At 36.8% G+C, this 13,615-nt stretch overlaps 1 protein-coding gene across 2 annotated transcripts in view; it reads right to left on the bottom strand.

Moving 5' to 3' along the window:
- Nucleotides 1–5,573: 5,573 nt before the first annotated feature.
- Nucleotides 5,574–13,615, bottom strand: part of tp73 (tumor protein p73) — a 40,545-nt gene continuing 32,503 nt past the window's right edge. For both annotated transcript variants that reach the window (XM_036579034.1, XM_036579035.1), the window contains 8 exons: nucleotides 13,087–13,196; nucleotides 12,369–12,511; nucleotides 11,822–11,910; nucleotides 11,087–11,211; nucleotides 10,726–10,874; nucleotides 9,294–9,426; nucleotides 7,275–7,368; nucleotides 5,574–7,076 (listed from right to left, as the gene is read on the bottom strand). In XM_036579034.1, coding sequence (XP_036434927.1) covers nucleotides 6,750–7,076; nucleotides 7,275–7,368; nucleotides 9,294–9,426; nucleotides 10,726–10,874; nucleotides 11,087–11,211; nucleotides 11,822–11,910; nucleotides 12,369–12,511; nucleotides 13,087–13,196 — 1,170 coding nt within the window. In that variant the 3' untranslated portion in view covers nucleotides 5,574–6,749. The remainder of the gene's footprint in view (nucleotides 7,077–7,274; nucleotides 7,369–9,293; nucleotides 9,427–10,725; nucleotides 10,875–11,086; nucleotides 11,212–11,821; nucleotides 11,911–12,368; nucleotides 12,512–13,086; nucleotides 13,197–13,615) is intronic.

The raw sequence follows: 13,615 nt of genomic DNA, 5'->3' as shown, positions 1-13,615 counted from the left end.
AGAGTTCTCCCAGTATCTGATTACATGCATGCAAACAAGTTGAATGAATTACTCACAAAATCTGATATTTTGCAGTTATCAGATTATTAAGTGCATGTAAACACACTCAGTGTTTCAACATTGATCCAGCCATCCCTGTGGCAAACTGGGTCTCATTCACCAACTGTCCTTGAGAAGAAATGTCTTCTTAAAACCCACTTATGCAGTTTTTCATGAAGATTCTGACATTTACCAATGTTTTCTTATTTGATACTTGTTCTTAGAACAGAACCGAATCTACACACACTCAAGAACACAAAGTTGCGAACAATTGTGCACTTTAAAAACACGTCATGAATCTGACAAAGACTTTTTCTTAAGACCTTTCTCAAGAATAAATTTAAGAAAAAAGGAAGACATTGGTGAATGAGGTCCAATGTCTGTAACAGACCTCTAAAGTTGTGTTGTCATTCTGTTGTTGGCATCATGGCCATGTTAGGAACTCTGGGTCTAAGCTGATTTCTCTATGGGGAAATAAAAGGTGTTTTTCCAAAATAGCTGCCATCTCTGTGATAAACAAAAAGTTTCAAAACTAATACCTTTTGCTGTAAATAAATGTTTCCTCCAAGACTCACTGGGTCTTCGGAATTACGAGGTCATTAAGGGGTCAAATTATGAATACTGCTACATGCAAGCTAACACTGCTAATACAGAATTGACATCAGAGGACTTGCAACCTTGCCAAAACCCCACACACATATCAGCAAGATTTGTCAAACATTATAGTTACATTACTTTGGCAAAAGAGCCTATGGTTTGAGTAGCTGGTGTTTTTATATAATACTGCTGAACGTTAATAATACTTCCATGCTGCAGTTTCAATGCATAGGTGCTTGCTTGCTTGCAGCATAGATTTAGCATTATTGGTTCTGAAAATGTTTTGAAACATAGGAACGTCTAAACACACTAACACTATGACCACTAATACCATGGGGAAAAGTTTCTTTTGCAACCAGCTAACTAAGTTACTTCTCATCATTAATCCGTAAGACTATGTGTGCCAGTCTGACAGACACTGCTATTTTGCTTGATGAGGGCAGCTGGGGCTATTGCCACTGTTTTACACCTACTGGTTGTGTGATTATTACGGCAAATAGCCTGACAGGCAGGGTAGTCCATTATAAATGTATTTCCTCGGCGTAGTTTAGCTTTATCTTATAATATTGTGTAAGGAGTTAACGTGTTTCAGCACTTCAACACCTCTGCACCCTACTGCCCGCCGCGCGCACAATCACTCATTTAAAATTTGAAATTCAACGGGAACCTCAACGGTTCAGCGCGAGCCAGATTCAACGGTCACTTCAACTTTAAGTTTAATCGGAGCCTCGACGGATCTGGCTAGCGGTCATGTGAACGCCGTACAAAACGAAAATTAACGTTAGTTCTTCTTGTTATTCTTGGATTTTTTCTGAAACATATGAATAGGCTCAACGTACGTGTCCTATTTGAGAAACATACTTTAACAGTCAACTTAAGCTCATGCTAATTTATCGTTATTTTCCCTATGTTTAAACAAGATTGGACTGCGCCATCTGGGTCGTGTCTTAACAATGTTTACGTTAGTCGACTCCAGGCCAAGATAGCGCTAGCCAGCTAACCTAGCTATGTTAGTATAATTTCATAATAAGCTAACACGACGCTAATACGTGTTATCTTTTGTTTTAGATGTAGGAAGCAGAGTGGCATCAAATGAAGCTAATTCTGATAACGCTTATGGTAAGTTATTTTTCACCTTTATTCTGTATTTGCTTTATAATAGCTAACTTAGGTAGCTAGCTAGCTAGCAAACTGCCCTAGAGTGACAATTAATTTGCTCTGGATTTCCTCGTTGCATTGCATAGTCAGTTTCTTGCCTCTGATTTAGCTGTAGGAAGAATTGATAATTTCCCCCTTATGTCAGATCAGGTCTTCTGAGGAGTGTAGATCACATTTAGTAAATGTACATTAGTCTTTTTATTGAAGAAAAACAGAATTGTGAAGTAGACAAATTTAAAACATTTAAAAAGACTTCAAGTAGATGATTAAGATGGAAATACTTTTAGTAGTCTGACAATGGAAAACAGATAAAAATATTAATAAAAAATATAGATTTATGGGCCTCCATGTATCGATACTGTTTTTAAACTTAGATGTTGTGATATTATAATGCATTGATTTTTTACACAGACCTTTAATTGGCTTACTGACATTATTTACTTATGCAAAACACCATATTTTTTCCGTCACATTTTTTCGTTCTTAATGATATCATGAGTCTCAAAAAGTAATTTCTCTTTAATTAAATCTGTAGAAAAGGGCTGCATGAGTTTCATGTGTGACAGTATAGAATAAGAGAGACTGCTCCTGAGATTTTTAATAAGATGCTGCTATATTCAGTAGAGAGGTTCCTCATCTCCTTCAGATATACTTTTAATGTAAAGCTGTCAATCACTTCTGGAGTCCTTCAGGTATAAGAGTGAAGGGAAATGGAAAAATTACATATATCTAGAATCTGTGAAATGAAAACATACTTTGAAAAAGCTCATCACTGGGTAAAATGCTGGGAAAATAGGAAAGTTTATATGCAGTAATATCAGCCCCGAGTTCACTGCCCTTATCCTTTGAAAGACATGTCCTCACACATCCAGCATTCCTTACACTGTGAATATGAGCTTCTTATGGTGCCCTGTATTATGGATTGCAGTGCAAGACATTGAAACAGGGCCCTTCATATTACTGTAATGAAACTCTAATCACAATTTAAGGCACTTATTTCAAATCAGTTTCTTTTAAGCTTGAACACTGCTTGTCCTTTCATACATTTCATTTGGATAAAATTTGAAAGTGCATCTTTAAAATGACTTGTTAGCTTTGATGTTGGCTGCATGTGCATCCAGCTGGTAAAAAAGCAATCAACATAGATGTAAGTGCAAAATGTTTTTTTAAAGGAGAATGAAAAATAAAACTAGGGCAAAACACAAAAAAATATACAGTAACCAGCTTAAAAATTAAAACCGCAAAAATGGCAAACCTCTGCAAAGAAAAATTATGTGGCAAGAATTTATACAGTTAGTTAAATAAGCTTAAGGAAATTTGTAATTGTCCATAGTGCAACCTTGCTGATGGTTTTACTTGAAGCTAGTAACTAGTTACTAGATAATAAATGCTTGTTACATGACTTGGCTTGGTGATGAGGACTAATCATGACATCAATTATGAGATGTTGAAATTAGTTGAGTAGAAATTATACAGAATTGTGTGGAATATGTTTAAGGGTTTTGTAGGTGAAAACTAGACTTTCACTGTATTCTGTAGTTCAGCACCCATGTTAGTTATGCTGTATAAACAGTTATACACTTCATTGCTGCATTTGAAATATTAATTCACATTGTCCTTTTGCAATTGTTGCAGTCACGCAAACAAATGTAGGAGCACACCTTTTTTGCCTCCAGCATGGCTTAATGGCCAATAGAATGCAGACATCCAAAATCAAGTGAATAAAATCTGTTAGAAAACATGATTTGTAGCATTTTTTGGTGAAACGGCCAAAGATTCTTATGACTATATTCTAGTTATTCTAGTATTTGAGTAATTTAGTGACAATCTAAGGAGGAGCAGTAAGATCCCCAGTACTAAAGCCATTGGTGAGTTAGTGTTGTGCATGGCTACAGATAATGGAAAGCAACAATTTTGATAAGGTCTGGGTTAAACACCTGGGTTAAAAACGGCAAACCTGTTCTCTAAGATAAATTGATATAGGCGTGGTTGGGTAGGGCTGATCATTTGAAGATAGGAGGATTGTTGAGAGGGGCATGATTGCAGCCTACACCTTTCCACATAGTTGCTTTTGACATTAAGCAGCGAATCCTATAATATTAGGAACTGCTTCAAACTAGTGGCAAAAACTGTTAACTTATTTTTTCCTGACATATTACATATTCCTTCATTTTTTTCTCTATTGGTAAAACATTATCTGAATATACTGTTAGCACTGCCATATATCCCACTAGAAACATCACAATTGAAATTTCCCCCCTCTGAGAACAAGCTAACTTACTGCTCTTGTTGCTGGCCAGTGCTGCTGAATCACGATGACATTTCAGTACATTTGTTCCAACCAGAGGCCCAGGTGTGGCGTCTTTTGCAGAGGTTGTGTTTTATGTATTGTGGTACCAGTGATCCTAAGTTTTTAGCAGGTACAATTTGTATAATACACACTTTAATTTTCATAAAAAAACACCTTACAGAATTCAAACATAAACATTATGTTCCATAAATGTGAATATAAACAAAAATGGACATCACTGTTTAAGAAAACACATCAAGTTTAAAACATTCATAAAATCTGTTGTAAGTGACATGACATAATACTGATCACAATCAATCCAAATATTACATTGTTTACAATATACAAAAGCAATAAAGTGCTTTGGTATATGGATTTTAGCCATCGCCAATTCCAAAACCCATTGACCACTGTGAACTGTTACACTTATTACACCCATTAGTGAAACAGGCTAACCATGGAATATTAGAGTAAGAGATGTGGGAAGATCATTTCTATTTTACTTTTCACAAATGCGTACATAAATTAATTTACTTTAGATGAATGTTTTCTACCAGTACAATCTTCTAGCTATACTCATCCATCATTGTTATCTAAACCAGAACAGATAGATGGGATTGTGTGGCAACTGAACAGTTAAAATGCTTGTTTGTGTGACCACTTAATGTTTCTCTATCCAAAGTCCACTTAAGGAATATGTGTTGGAATCAATGTCATTTTTTTAGTAAATGTACATAACAAAGTAAGTTTAATCTAGTATGAGACATGGTAAATCGAAGCATACAGCACAATGTCTCCCAAAACTTAGTAATACCTGGGCTTTTGTAAATATTAATGTGATTCTATCTGTATTAATCTTATTGTTCCAGTATTGTACAGCCAATTAAAACAATTACAGACTACATGCAAATTGGTTCAGAAAACAAACTAGAACAGTTTGGCATGATATATAAACCTTGTCCTGCAAGGCTAATACAACAGAACTGGAGATGTTTTTGGGGTATCACTGTTTTAAATGCTTTTCAAAACTCTTTTCTAAATCCTTTAATTATCCTGTGTCTTGTAATATACATTTAATGCTAAGTAAACAACGTAACACTTAATACTAGGATTCATGCAAGGGTGGTGGATTCCAGTGAATGTTGCACCCTCTAAATGTAGGTCTTGTATGGATTACTTTCTTGTTATGATGTACAACTGATTTAGCGTGTACATTTGTGATGTTATGACATCACCACGTATTTGTGACAACAGACATATTTTTAAAAATACTTACAAGTTAAAAACTATATATGACACTGTTATATAATTGTAATTAAAGACATTTTACTCTAGGGACCCTCTGAGCTCAGAACTTTGTCTTACACCAAAGTGTTGGTATTACTGATGATGAGTTACGCCTGACAATTTAATTCTGACATGATATGAAACAGCATAATTTATGATTTTATGATTTATGGGTTTATGTTCAGATAGGCCATTATATACTTTTCTGTTGGTCAAAACATTGTCTTTAAGTCAAGTGTATAAAGCAACCCTTATTATTCAGTGGCACAAACCATCAGTACCTTTTATATCACTCAGTGTGAATTTTTACCTTCCTACCTGTCCTATTTTGAATGTAATACAAATGTAATTTAGTTGCCAGTTTATCAGGTACAATCACCTTTTATCTACAGCCTTTGGTCATTTTATTAGGTGCACCTACAATGCAGGTGCACTTTGTGTCTATATGATTAGAATTACTTACTGTAGGCTATCTGCTGCTATACAAAATTTTGTCAGCGACCCTCTACCCCATCATTGAAAAGGGACCACCACTGCTGACCGGATATTATTGACTAGTACAGAAGTGACAACATCATGGTAGAGGCACATAAGTGGGCCTTGCACTGGTATAAATGTATCAGACATGGCAGTTTTGTTTGAATTTGTAAACACCAAAGAGTCAGTGCTGAGCTGAGAGTAATCTGTCAGCCAAAAATATCTAGTCAACAATGGTGCTGTGGTCAGAAACTAACCACTGATAAAGGGTTAGAGGATGACTAGCACAAACTCTGCAGCAATAGGTGGCCAGTAAGTTGTAAACTCTAATACACTCATACCAGTGCAACAGCCACTACCATGGTGGTGCTGCTACTGTGCTTGGAATGGTCCACCATCCAACTAATATCTGGTTAGTTGTGGTTATGTGGTGGTCCTTTTCATTGGTGGATGGGGAATGAGAGAATGGCTGACAAAATGTGCAGCAACAGGTGGTCAGTAACTGCAAACCTACAAAATGCACTCATGTGGTAGGTGTAACAGACAAATTGTCCAGTTAGTGTAAGATATAAGGTAAGTATATCCAATAAACTAGCAACTCATAATAATAGATGTTGTTTAAAACATGTTCTGCCAATCTGCTCATAGACGTTACAGTTTAAAAGTTCTCTCCCCTTCCCCACAATAGTACTCTGTACAGGAGGTCTTGAAGGTGTTTGTTGCATTGTGCATGTGTTAGTACCCTGCAAAAGTAAGGTCATGAAAAAAGTCAACTGTATTGACATTAAAATCAAGTAACAGTTGTCCATTTCAGGCATGGGTGGGTTGAGGGGGATCAACAAAGTATGAAAAAGAAACAACAAAATGGGTCAGCAGTGTCTCTGTGAGTGAGCGTTCCCTCTCAGCGAACGTCGCCCTCTGCAAACTCTTCCTTGATGGAGTGCTTGCGTGTCTTACAGTCTGGCATGTCAAAACCAAAGTCTGCCCACTCCTCTCCCCCTGTGGGACCACCGCGGTTGGGAATGGTGATGGTGTGACGCACGCGGAAGTGTACGGCCTCCATGACCCTCTGCCGCTGCAGCTCCCCACCCGGACCGATGGCCATGGTAGCCATGTTACTGCTGGAGCGGATAAGCTGCTGCCCATAATCATGACTTTGCTTCATGTCCTGCAGGCCCCTCCAGATGGCCAAGCGGAACTGCTCTGGGATCTTAAGAGCCCCAAGATCCTAAGGGATAGACAAACAACTTAGCTTTCACTTAGCTGAGATTTAGCTCTTGATTCCTTATTAAAAGCCACAGTGGTTTGACCAGTCATACATATTGTTATGAGTAGACAGTGAATAAAATTTTCTACCTGCATTAGCCAATGGAAGACAGATCTAATAATGAATCACCCAATGCAGTTAGATTCTCATTTCATTTACCTCCATGGAGAGGGTCTGCAGGTGGTAGATGCTCTGGAGGCCTTGCGATGTGAAGTAATCAATGCAGTTTTGGCAGCCCAGGCTGGTTAAGAAACTGTTCAGAGACAAAAGGAATCCCACTAAGACCAAGGGGCTGCATCCTGGGAATCACAAATTTGTCCATGGAGAACATTGCGGCCAGACCAAAGCAGTATCTTACTTTACAGTATAAGGCTGTGATTCTAATCACTCTACAATATGCAGTAGATAATAGGGCAAAAATGATCAGCAGTATGTTATATTAAATGTAGTCCTTCCAATTCCCCTCTTCACACTTCTAACACAATACTAAAGTGCAGATAAAGTACAATAAACAGAAATAATACTTAACATATAAAATAAGTGTGAAAGTAAAAGTACCAAATAAAACTAAACACGTGCATGCTGTTACATTAATGATTCATAACAACTTTTTTTAAAGAATTCAGAGTTTTATTATAAATACAAATTGTGAGAAAGCTACATACATTGACTTTTTTTATTGTAAAACAGGAATGGGACATGAATATTGTAACAAAATATTTAAAAGGTAGACTCCGCACCTGTGAAGCAAGATCTGCTTCTTACATCTCTTTAATTTAAACAGTACTCTAATTTTATAATTTATTTTACAAATTATATTTGTGTATACTAATATAGCATAGTATACAATTTAATATAACAATCACAACTTGAGCAAGCACCTTAATGTACTTGATTTATGTACTAAATATCAAGAAGACCAATAGAAAATGGAAGCTTTGAGGTGTGTGCGGACTTTACCTTTAATTGGCCAGAGATACATGAAATATACAAAGTGCAATGGCAAAAAATGGAACATAATCTCGATGGAGTGACAAATGAATTGCAAAACAGTGCATTGCGATTAGACATGGAAATAAAGCATATTTCCTAAAAAAATGATTTTGTCTATGTATGTCTTATGCCAGATTAGCACTAACAGTTATGTTCTTTTATTTTTGGGGTAAGCAGTGCAAATAGGGATGACTGTCTAGATGTTAGTATGACAAACCCCATTTAAATCTAATACAAATAATGTGGCTCATTAAATTAGACGTATATAACACAACACAGCATTTCTATATCGTGCACGTAAAGAAATAAAAAAATGTCTTTCTAAATATTTTTTTTTGCTATATTGACTTGACAATATTGAGAAGCATATTTGAAGCCTTGGAACATCAAAATGTTTTCATTAGAAAACCTCTGAAAGCTTGAGCATGTGATTTCTTTCAAATAAACACTTTTTTTCCTGACCAGCAGAAAAAAACATAAAATTTCATTATGTACAAAAAAGTAAACAGAAAGGACTGGGTTCAAAAACAGTCAGTATCTTCTTCTTTCCCTCTGCTTAACAGACAGCGGCAAGCCGCAAGTGTTCTGCATTTCTCGAAAATATCAAGTCTTGCTTTCAAAAACGACATCACAAATACTCATAGAAGTACAAAGGACAATACAGTGGTTTGTAACCATGAATGGAAACAGGTAGGGGTGGGCAATATGACAATATTTTATATAATAATATTTTATTGTTATTGTGATAAATTAGGTCACTTTCTGAGCAAACTGTTCAATTAGATTTAGTCTGGCACAGTTTGTAAAAATGGTTGTAGTTGCAGGTTTATAATTATTATTATTATTGTATTTTTTAATGTGGCACTACAGGTTCTATTTTGTTTGTTCTAATTTGTTAAATCTCAGAAAACTGAACTATTATTGTGATGAATATCATGTATCGTGACAATGTCTTGAAGTATCTTGATAGTATTTTTTGCCGTATTGCCCACCCCTAGAAACAGGTATGTTTTGGCTCAACAAACTGAAACATAATTTACAGCTTAAGCCTTCTGTGTCAGTAGAGAAATGCTTTGAGCCTTTACAGGATCAAAGATTTACTTGACTTGCCGCTTTTGTGTTTTACATGTATGCTTGTGTGTACCCATGTGTGAAAGACTGCCGTGCTACTGCAGGGTGAAGTACCTGACGAGGCTGGGGTCTGGGTTGTAGGGTGGAGGAGGGGTGCAGTGAGATGCAGAAACCATAGACTGGGCTGAGTGTGCTCCATTCACATCACCATTTGACTGCATATGGTGGCCACCTAGCATGTTTGCACCTATGGGAACATACATGTATATGTATCATGTTCAAATAGCAAGAAATTCTTAAACAAGACCTCATGCACTTCACAGATTTATACATGAAATGTCAAGAAAACAGAGGTGGGTTTTAACACGCATATACACTGTTACATTTACTTAGCTTTTTGAATAAATTGTACTTGTAGGAGTCGTTTTAGTGGCAGACACTTTACACTCTTATTTAAGTATACTGGTAAAGGAAAAGAGTACTTAGACATTTTGTTACATTTGCCTGCAGTCTTCATGTTATGTTTTTAAATCATTTTAACTCAATGTACATTCTGTATGTTTCGCTTATATAGAGATTGATCGTCCTTCACCCTGATTGGTGTTGTCTGTTTGTCACATCCCCACACCAATGTCAAATCATAATGGTCGCATTTTACATGACTGTTTTGCCAATCAAACACAGTCAGTGCTTCTGTACAGCTGTAAGTAAGGTGTTTCATAGTTTTGATCCCCGCCTGTCTTTTTCAACAACTGTCAGTAGCACAGTGACAGTAGGAATCACATCCAAGGCTAATGCCCCTACCGACAGCTTTGTCTATGGACAATTTCCTGTAAAGCTGTTTCTTTCAAAACAACACTCTGCACATTCAAGTACAGAGCAAACACGCTGTGAGACTGTGCTACAGCAACTTTGCGAACTTGTGCACTGAAATTAAATCAGGCAATGATGTATATGGGCAGGACAATATGGTCTCTCTACAGCTTATTTTATTAAGACAATTAAAATACAACACATTAATGTCTATACCTATATGGACTTTAGTATCGCAAATGTCATCTTTTTTTTTGCTTCTGTTTGGCTAGCCTACGTGTCTCCACCTGTATTGGAGAAGTGGGTTTGTGTGCTTAAAGACGGGCCAAAACTGCACAGTGTGTTTAAAATGGCCAACAGAATGTTTAAAATGGCCAACGACTTTATGTCCGACTGTCCAAATTTGTTTCCGACTGTGAGAGCAGACCTTTATTCACTGCCAGCTTGACTTGTTTGTTCATCTGTGCGATGCTGTACACTCGGTTTACACCTCATGGTATCAGGTGGCATTGGATGATGGTATTGGTGCATTTTTATGAGGGCAAATACGAGTAAAGGAGCATATTGGGCCAATGTGTTAATGTATCCCTAATATTCATGCAGGAGGCTATAGCTAAAAGCATGAACAGGTTAAGTAAATAAGTTGAAAGCAAATTTTAAAAACTTCAAGAAATCTGAGTAATATAAATTCTTCCAAATTCTTCTGACTGGGTGTATTAACAAAGCCTCTTACCCATGTGTGCCATGCTAGAGGGCCCTGCGCTCTGCTGTGTCTGGTGGGCCACTATTTGGTTGACTGAGGGAAGCTTGCTGATGTTTCCATGGACTTTATTCATGTTGCTCAGTGATGTTCCATAAGAAGATGGAGAGGTCACGTGACCCCTATGAATCACACAATGAACAGAAAAATGGATGTGTCAAGGGAAAAGAATGGGCATCTGAATGTATGTGCAGGTTTGGGCCTGCGTGTGAATTTAAGTGTAGGAGTGTTGTCTTTACATTACTCATCAAGTAATATGACAGCATTAGGCATCTGCCTTATAAAAGGATGAATATCTCAGCTGTGTAGTGTGTCTTTGTGTGTATATACTTACTGTCTGTGCAGTAGCTGCTGTTGCTGTTGCCTGTAGGAGTCTACTAACTGCTGTGGTACCAGTTCCACTAACTCTAAACTGTCCTTTATCTTCATGAGGAGGTCAAAATTCTCCCTGCCTCGCACCTGCACATCACCAAAATGTTATTTCACCATGACAAAGACACAGAAACTTCACAAAGAACCACAAACCATGTAAGCTATCAACAACTATCAACTGTCAGCGCTACTGGAGCTGTAATGTAGTTTGTTAAGAATCTGGAATCTGTGCAATTTCCCCACATTATCTTATATAGTTCAGATTGACACTTTACAGCCTAAAGGTACATGCGACAGATGCAACACTCAATAACAATAACAACACAGTACTAGTAGTGTCTAATACCAAGTTTTGTTATGTTATTATTCACATTATTACTCGCATGTTTTGTTATGTTATTACTCACATTATTAAGCTGATTCTATTACTATGGAAGCTCCAGGTTTAGTCAGTTATTGCTGTCAGACTTGTAAATACTACAGACACTGGATTAAAATCATGGACTGCTTAAATTATTGTACCATAGTACCTTCCAAAGTAAAACTAATCCTGCTTGAATAGGACCATAGTCCTCCAATTTTCACTAATGTTGTACACCATTATACATACGTATACTCAGGTACATCACACTTACATAACGGAGCATATTATATACGTTTTGTAATGAATGGCCTGTTGTGTAATTTCTGCACTCACTGGGATGTAGTACATCTCCTCTTCTCCATGTCTCCTTTTTTTGATGTTGATAGAAGGGCCTGGAATGTTGGGTGGGGTCTGTCTGAAGTCTGTAAAATACAAAACACAAATTCCATTAGGGATTAAGAAGAACTGAGTAAGAACATACTGGTTTAACTGAAAGAATATGGAATGGTCAAATGCAGAAAGGGTGCTTAAGATGTATTTTTAGGGGATTTGGTTAGCTTGTCACTATCATCTAGATATCTTGTATTTGAGGTTGTCAGAATAAAAATTGATTTAACTGTGGAATTAATCTGAATGCATCAAAGTACACAAAGACATATTATATAAATGTTATAGACTATAGTAATTTCTATTATTGGAAAATTTCATTCACTTCACTCACATAACTATAGAATTCATACATTAGTTTCATAATAGATGTTAAAAACTGATAGTAGTTAATTAGTAAGTCTTAAAGTTAGTAACTAAATAATGAGCTTGCAGATAAAAAAGGGGTTAAACAAGGCTGAAATACCCCACCAAAAAAGGATGCCTGACTCACTGCGTTTATTGGCATTGCCGTTCTTGGCCACACTTTCGTTCAACGCCTGCTGTTCTCTGAAGTGATCCTCGTCTGCTTTGCGGTCTCGGCCCGGGCACGCACATATCCGTCCTTCGAAAGAGCGCCGACCCAGTACTTGACCACTGAGACAAAAAAAAAATCGTGGTAATGAGATTTCAATTCATTATGTTGTTTAAAGGCATTTCAGCATTTTTAGGATAATCTCTGCGTGGCACATCTATTGATTTTGGTTGATATTTTTGATGTTTCTCTGTGCTTAATTCAGTAACTGCCCACTAGAGTGTTTTTAGCTTTTTTTAAGTACAGGGAAATGTCTCAATTGCTGTCCATGGTAATCAAAGGTACAGTATAAATGATGCACATATAGATTAAGCTAAAAAACTTGGGCATATTCCTTTAAAGTACAGGGGTCATTATTACAGCGCTGAAGGGCATATTCTTGATCTGTTCTCCATTCAGCTCATGTCATTGTCCTCAGCTGTTCTGCTGTGTTTAATTCTGTATTTGTTTATTAAGGAGTAAACTTTTTTTTCCATTTCTCCAGTTTAAAGAATTTGCAGAAACTTCTAATTCTTAGAAAATACATCATGTAATATTGTTGCCAGAAACGTAAGGCTGTAAGAACAACAGAAAGATGCTCTGTTTTAGGCCAGAGAGTCATAAATACCACAGTAAAGACAGAAAAATGAATACTAACTCTCTTGTCTCCAGGGTTATAATGATGAGAATGGGTCTGCGGTTCATTCCACCGACACAGCTGCTGTTGCACATAAAATTATACAAAATTGTTGTAAACTCTGTTCCCACCTAGAGAGAAAAAGTGAGAGAGAAAGAGAGAGATTAACTAACGCTACTTTGTGTAATCTTCTTTAACTACTTTATTTTGGATATTTCAGTGCAATTTTTATATAAGACTTCAACTTTTCATGAAGCACATTTACCACTTTAGGCAATCCTGGATAAAAAAAAAAATCTGTAAACCAATGTGGACGCCATAGAATAAGAAGTAGTATTTTCTTATTCTTGCCTCTAGGTGGTAGCAGTATGTTAGCATACCAGCATGCACAAAACAATGCAACAAAGTCCTTACTAAGTGAAAAGAGGACCTTGTAATTGACCTGAATTGCAACTGGTGTAGTTAGTGAGACTATAATTTCTGGGCTTGTCTAAGGCCAGTCAGAGCATGTCTGCAAACCCATGTAAAAGTATCACCCTAAGCTTTGTAT

Source organism: Colossoma macropomum, unplaced genomic scaffold (assembly GCF_904425465.1).
Source record: "Colossoma macropomum unplaced genomic scaffold, Colossoma_macropomum, whole genome shotgun sequence".
In the NCBI taxonomy this organism is placed as follows: Eukaryota; Metazoa; Chordata; class Actinopteri; order Characiformes; family Serrasalmidae; genus Colossoma; species Colossoma macropomum.
This window is presented reverse-complemented; position numbering and strand designations above follow the sequence as displayed.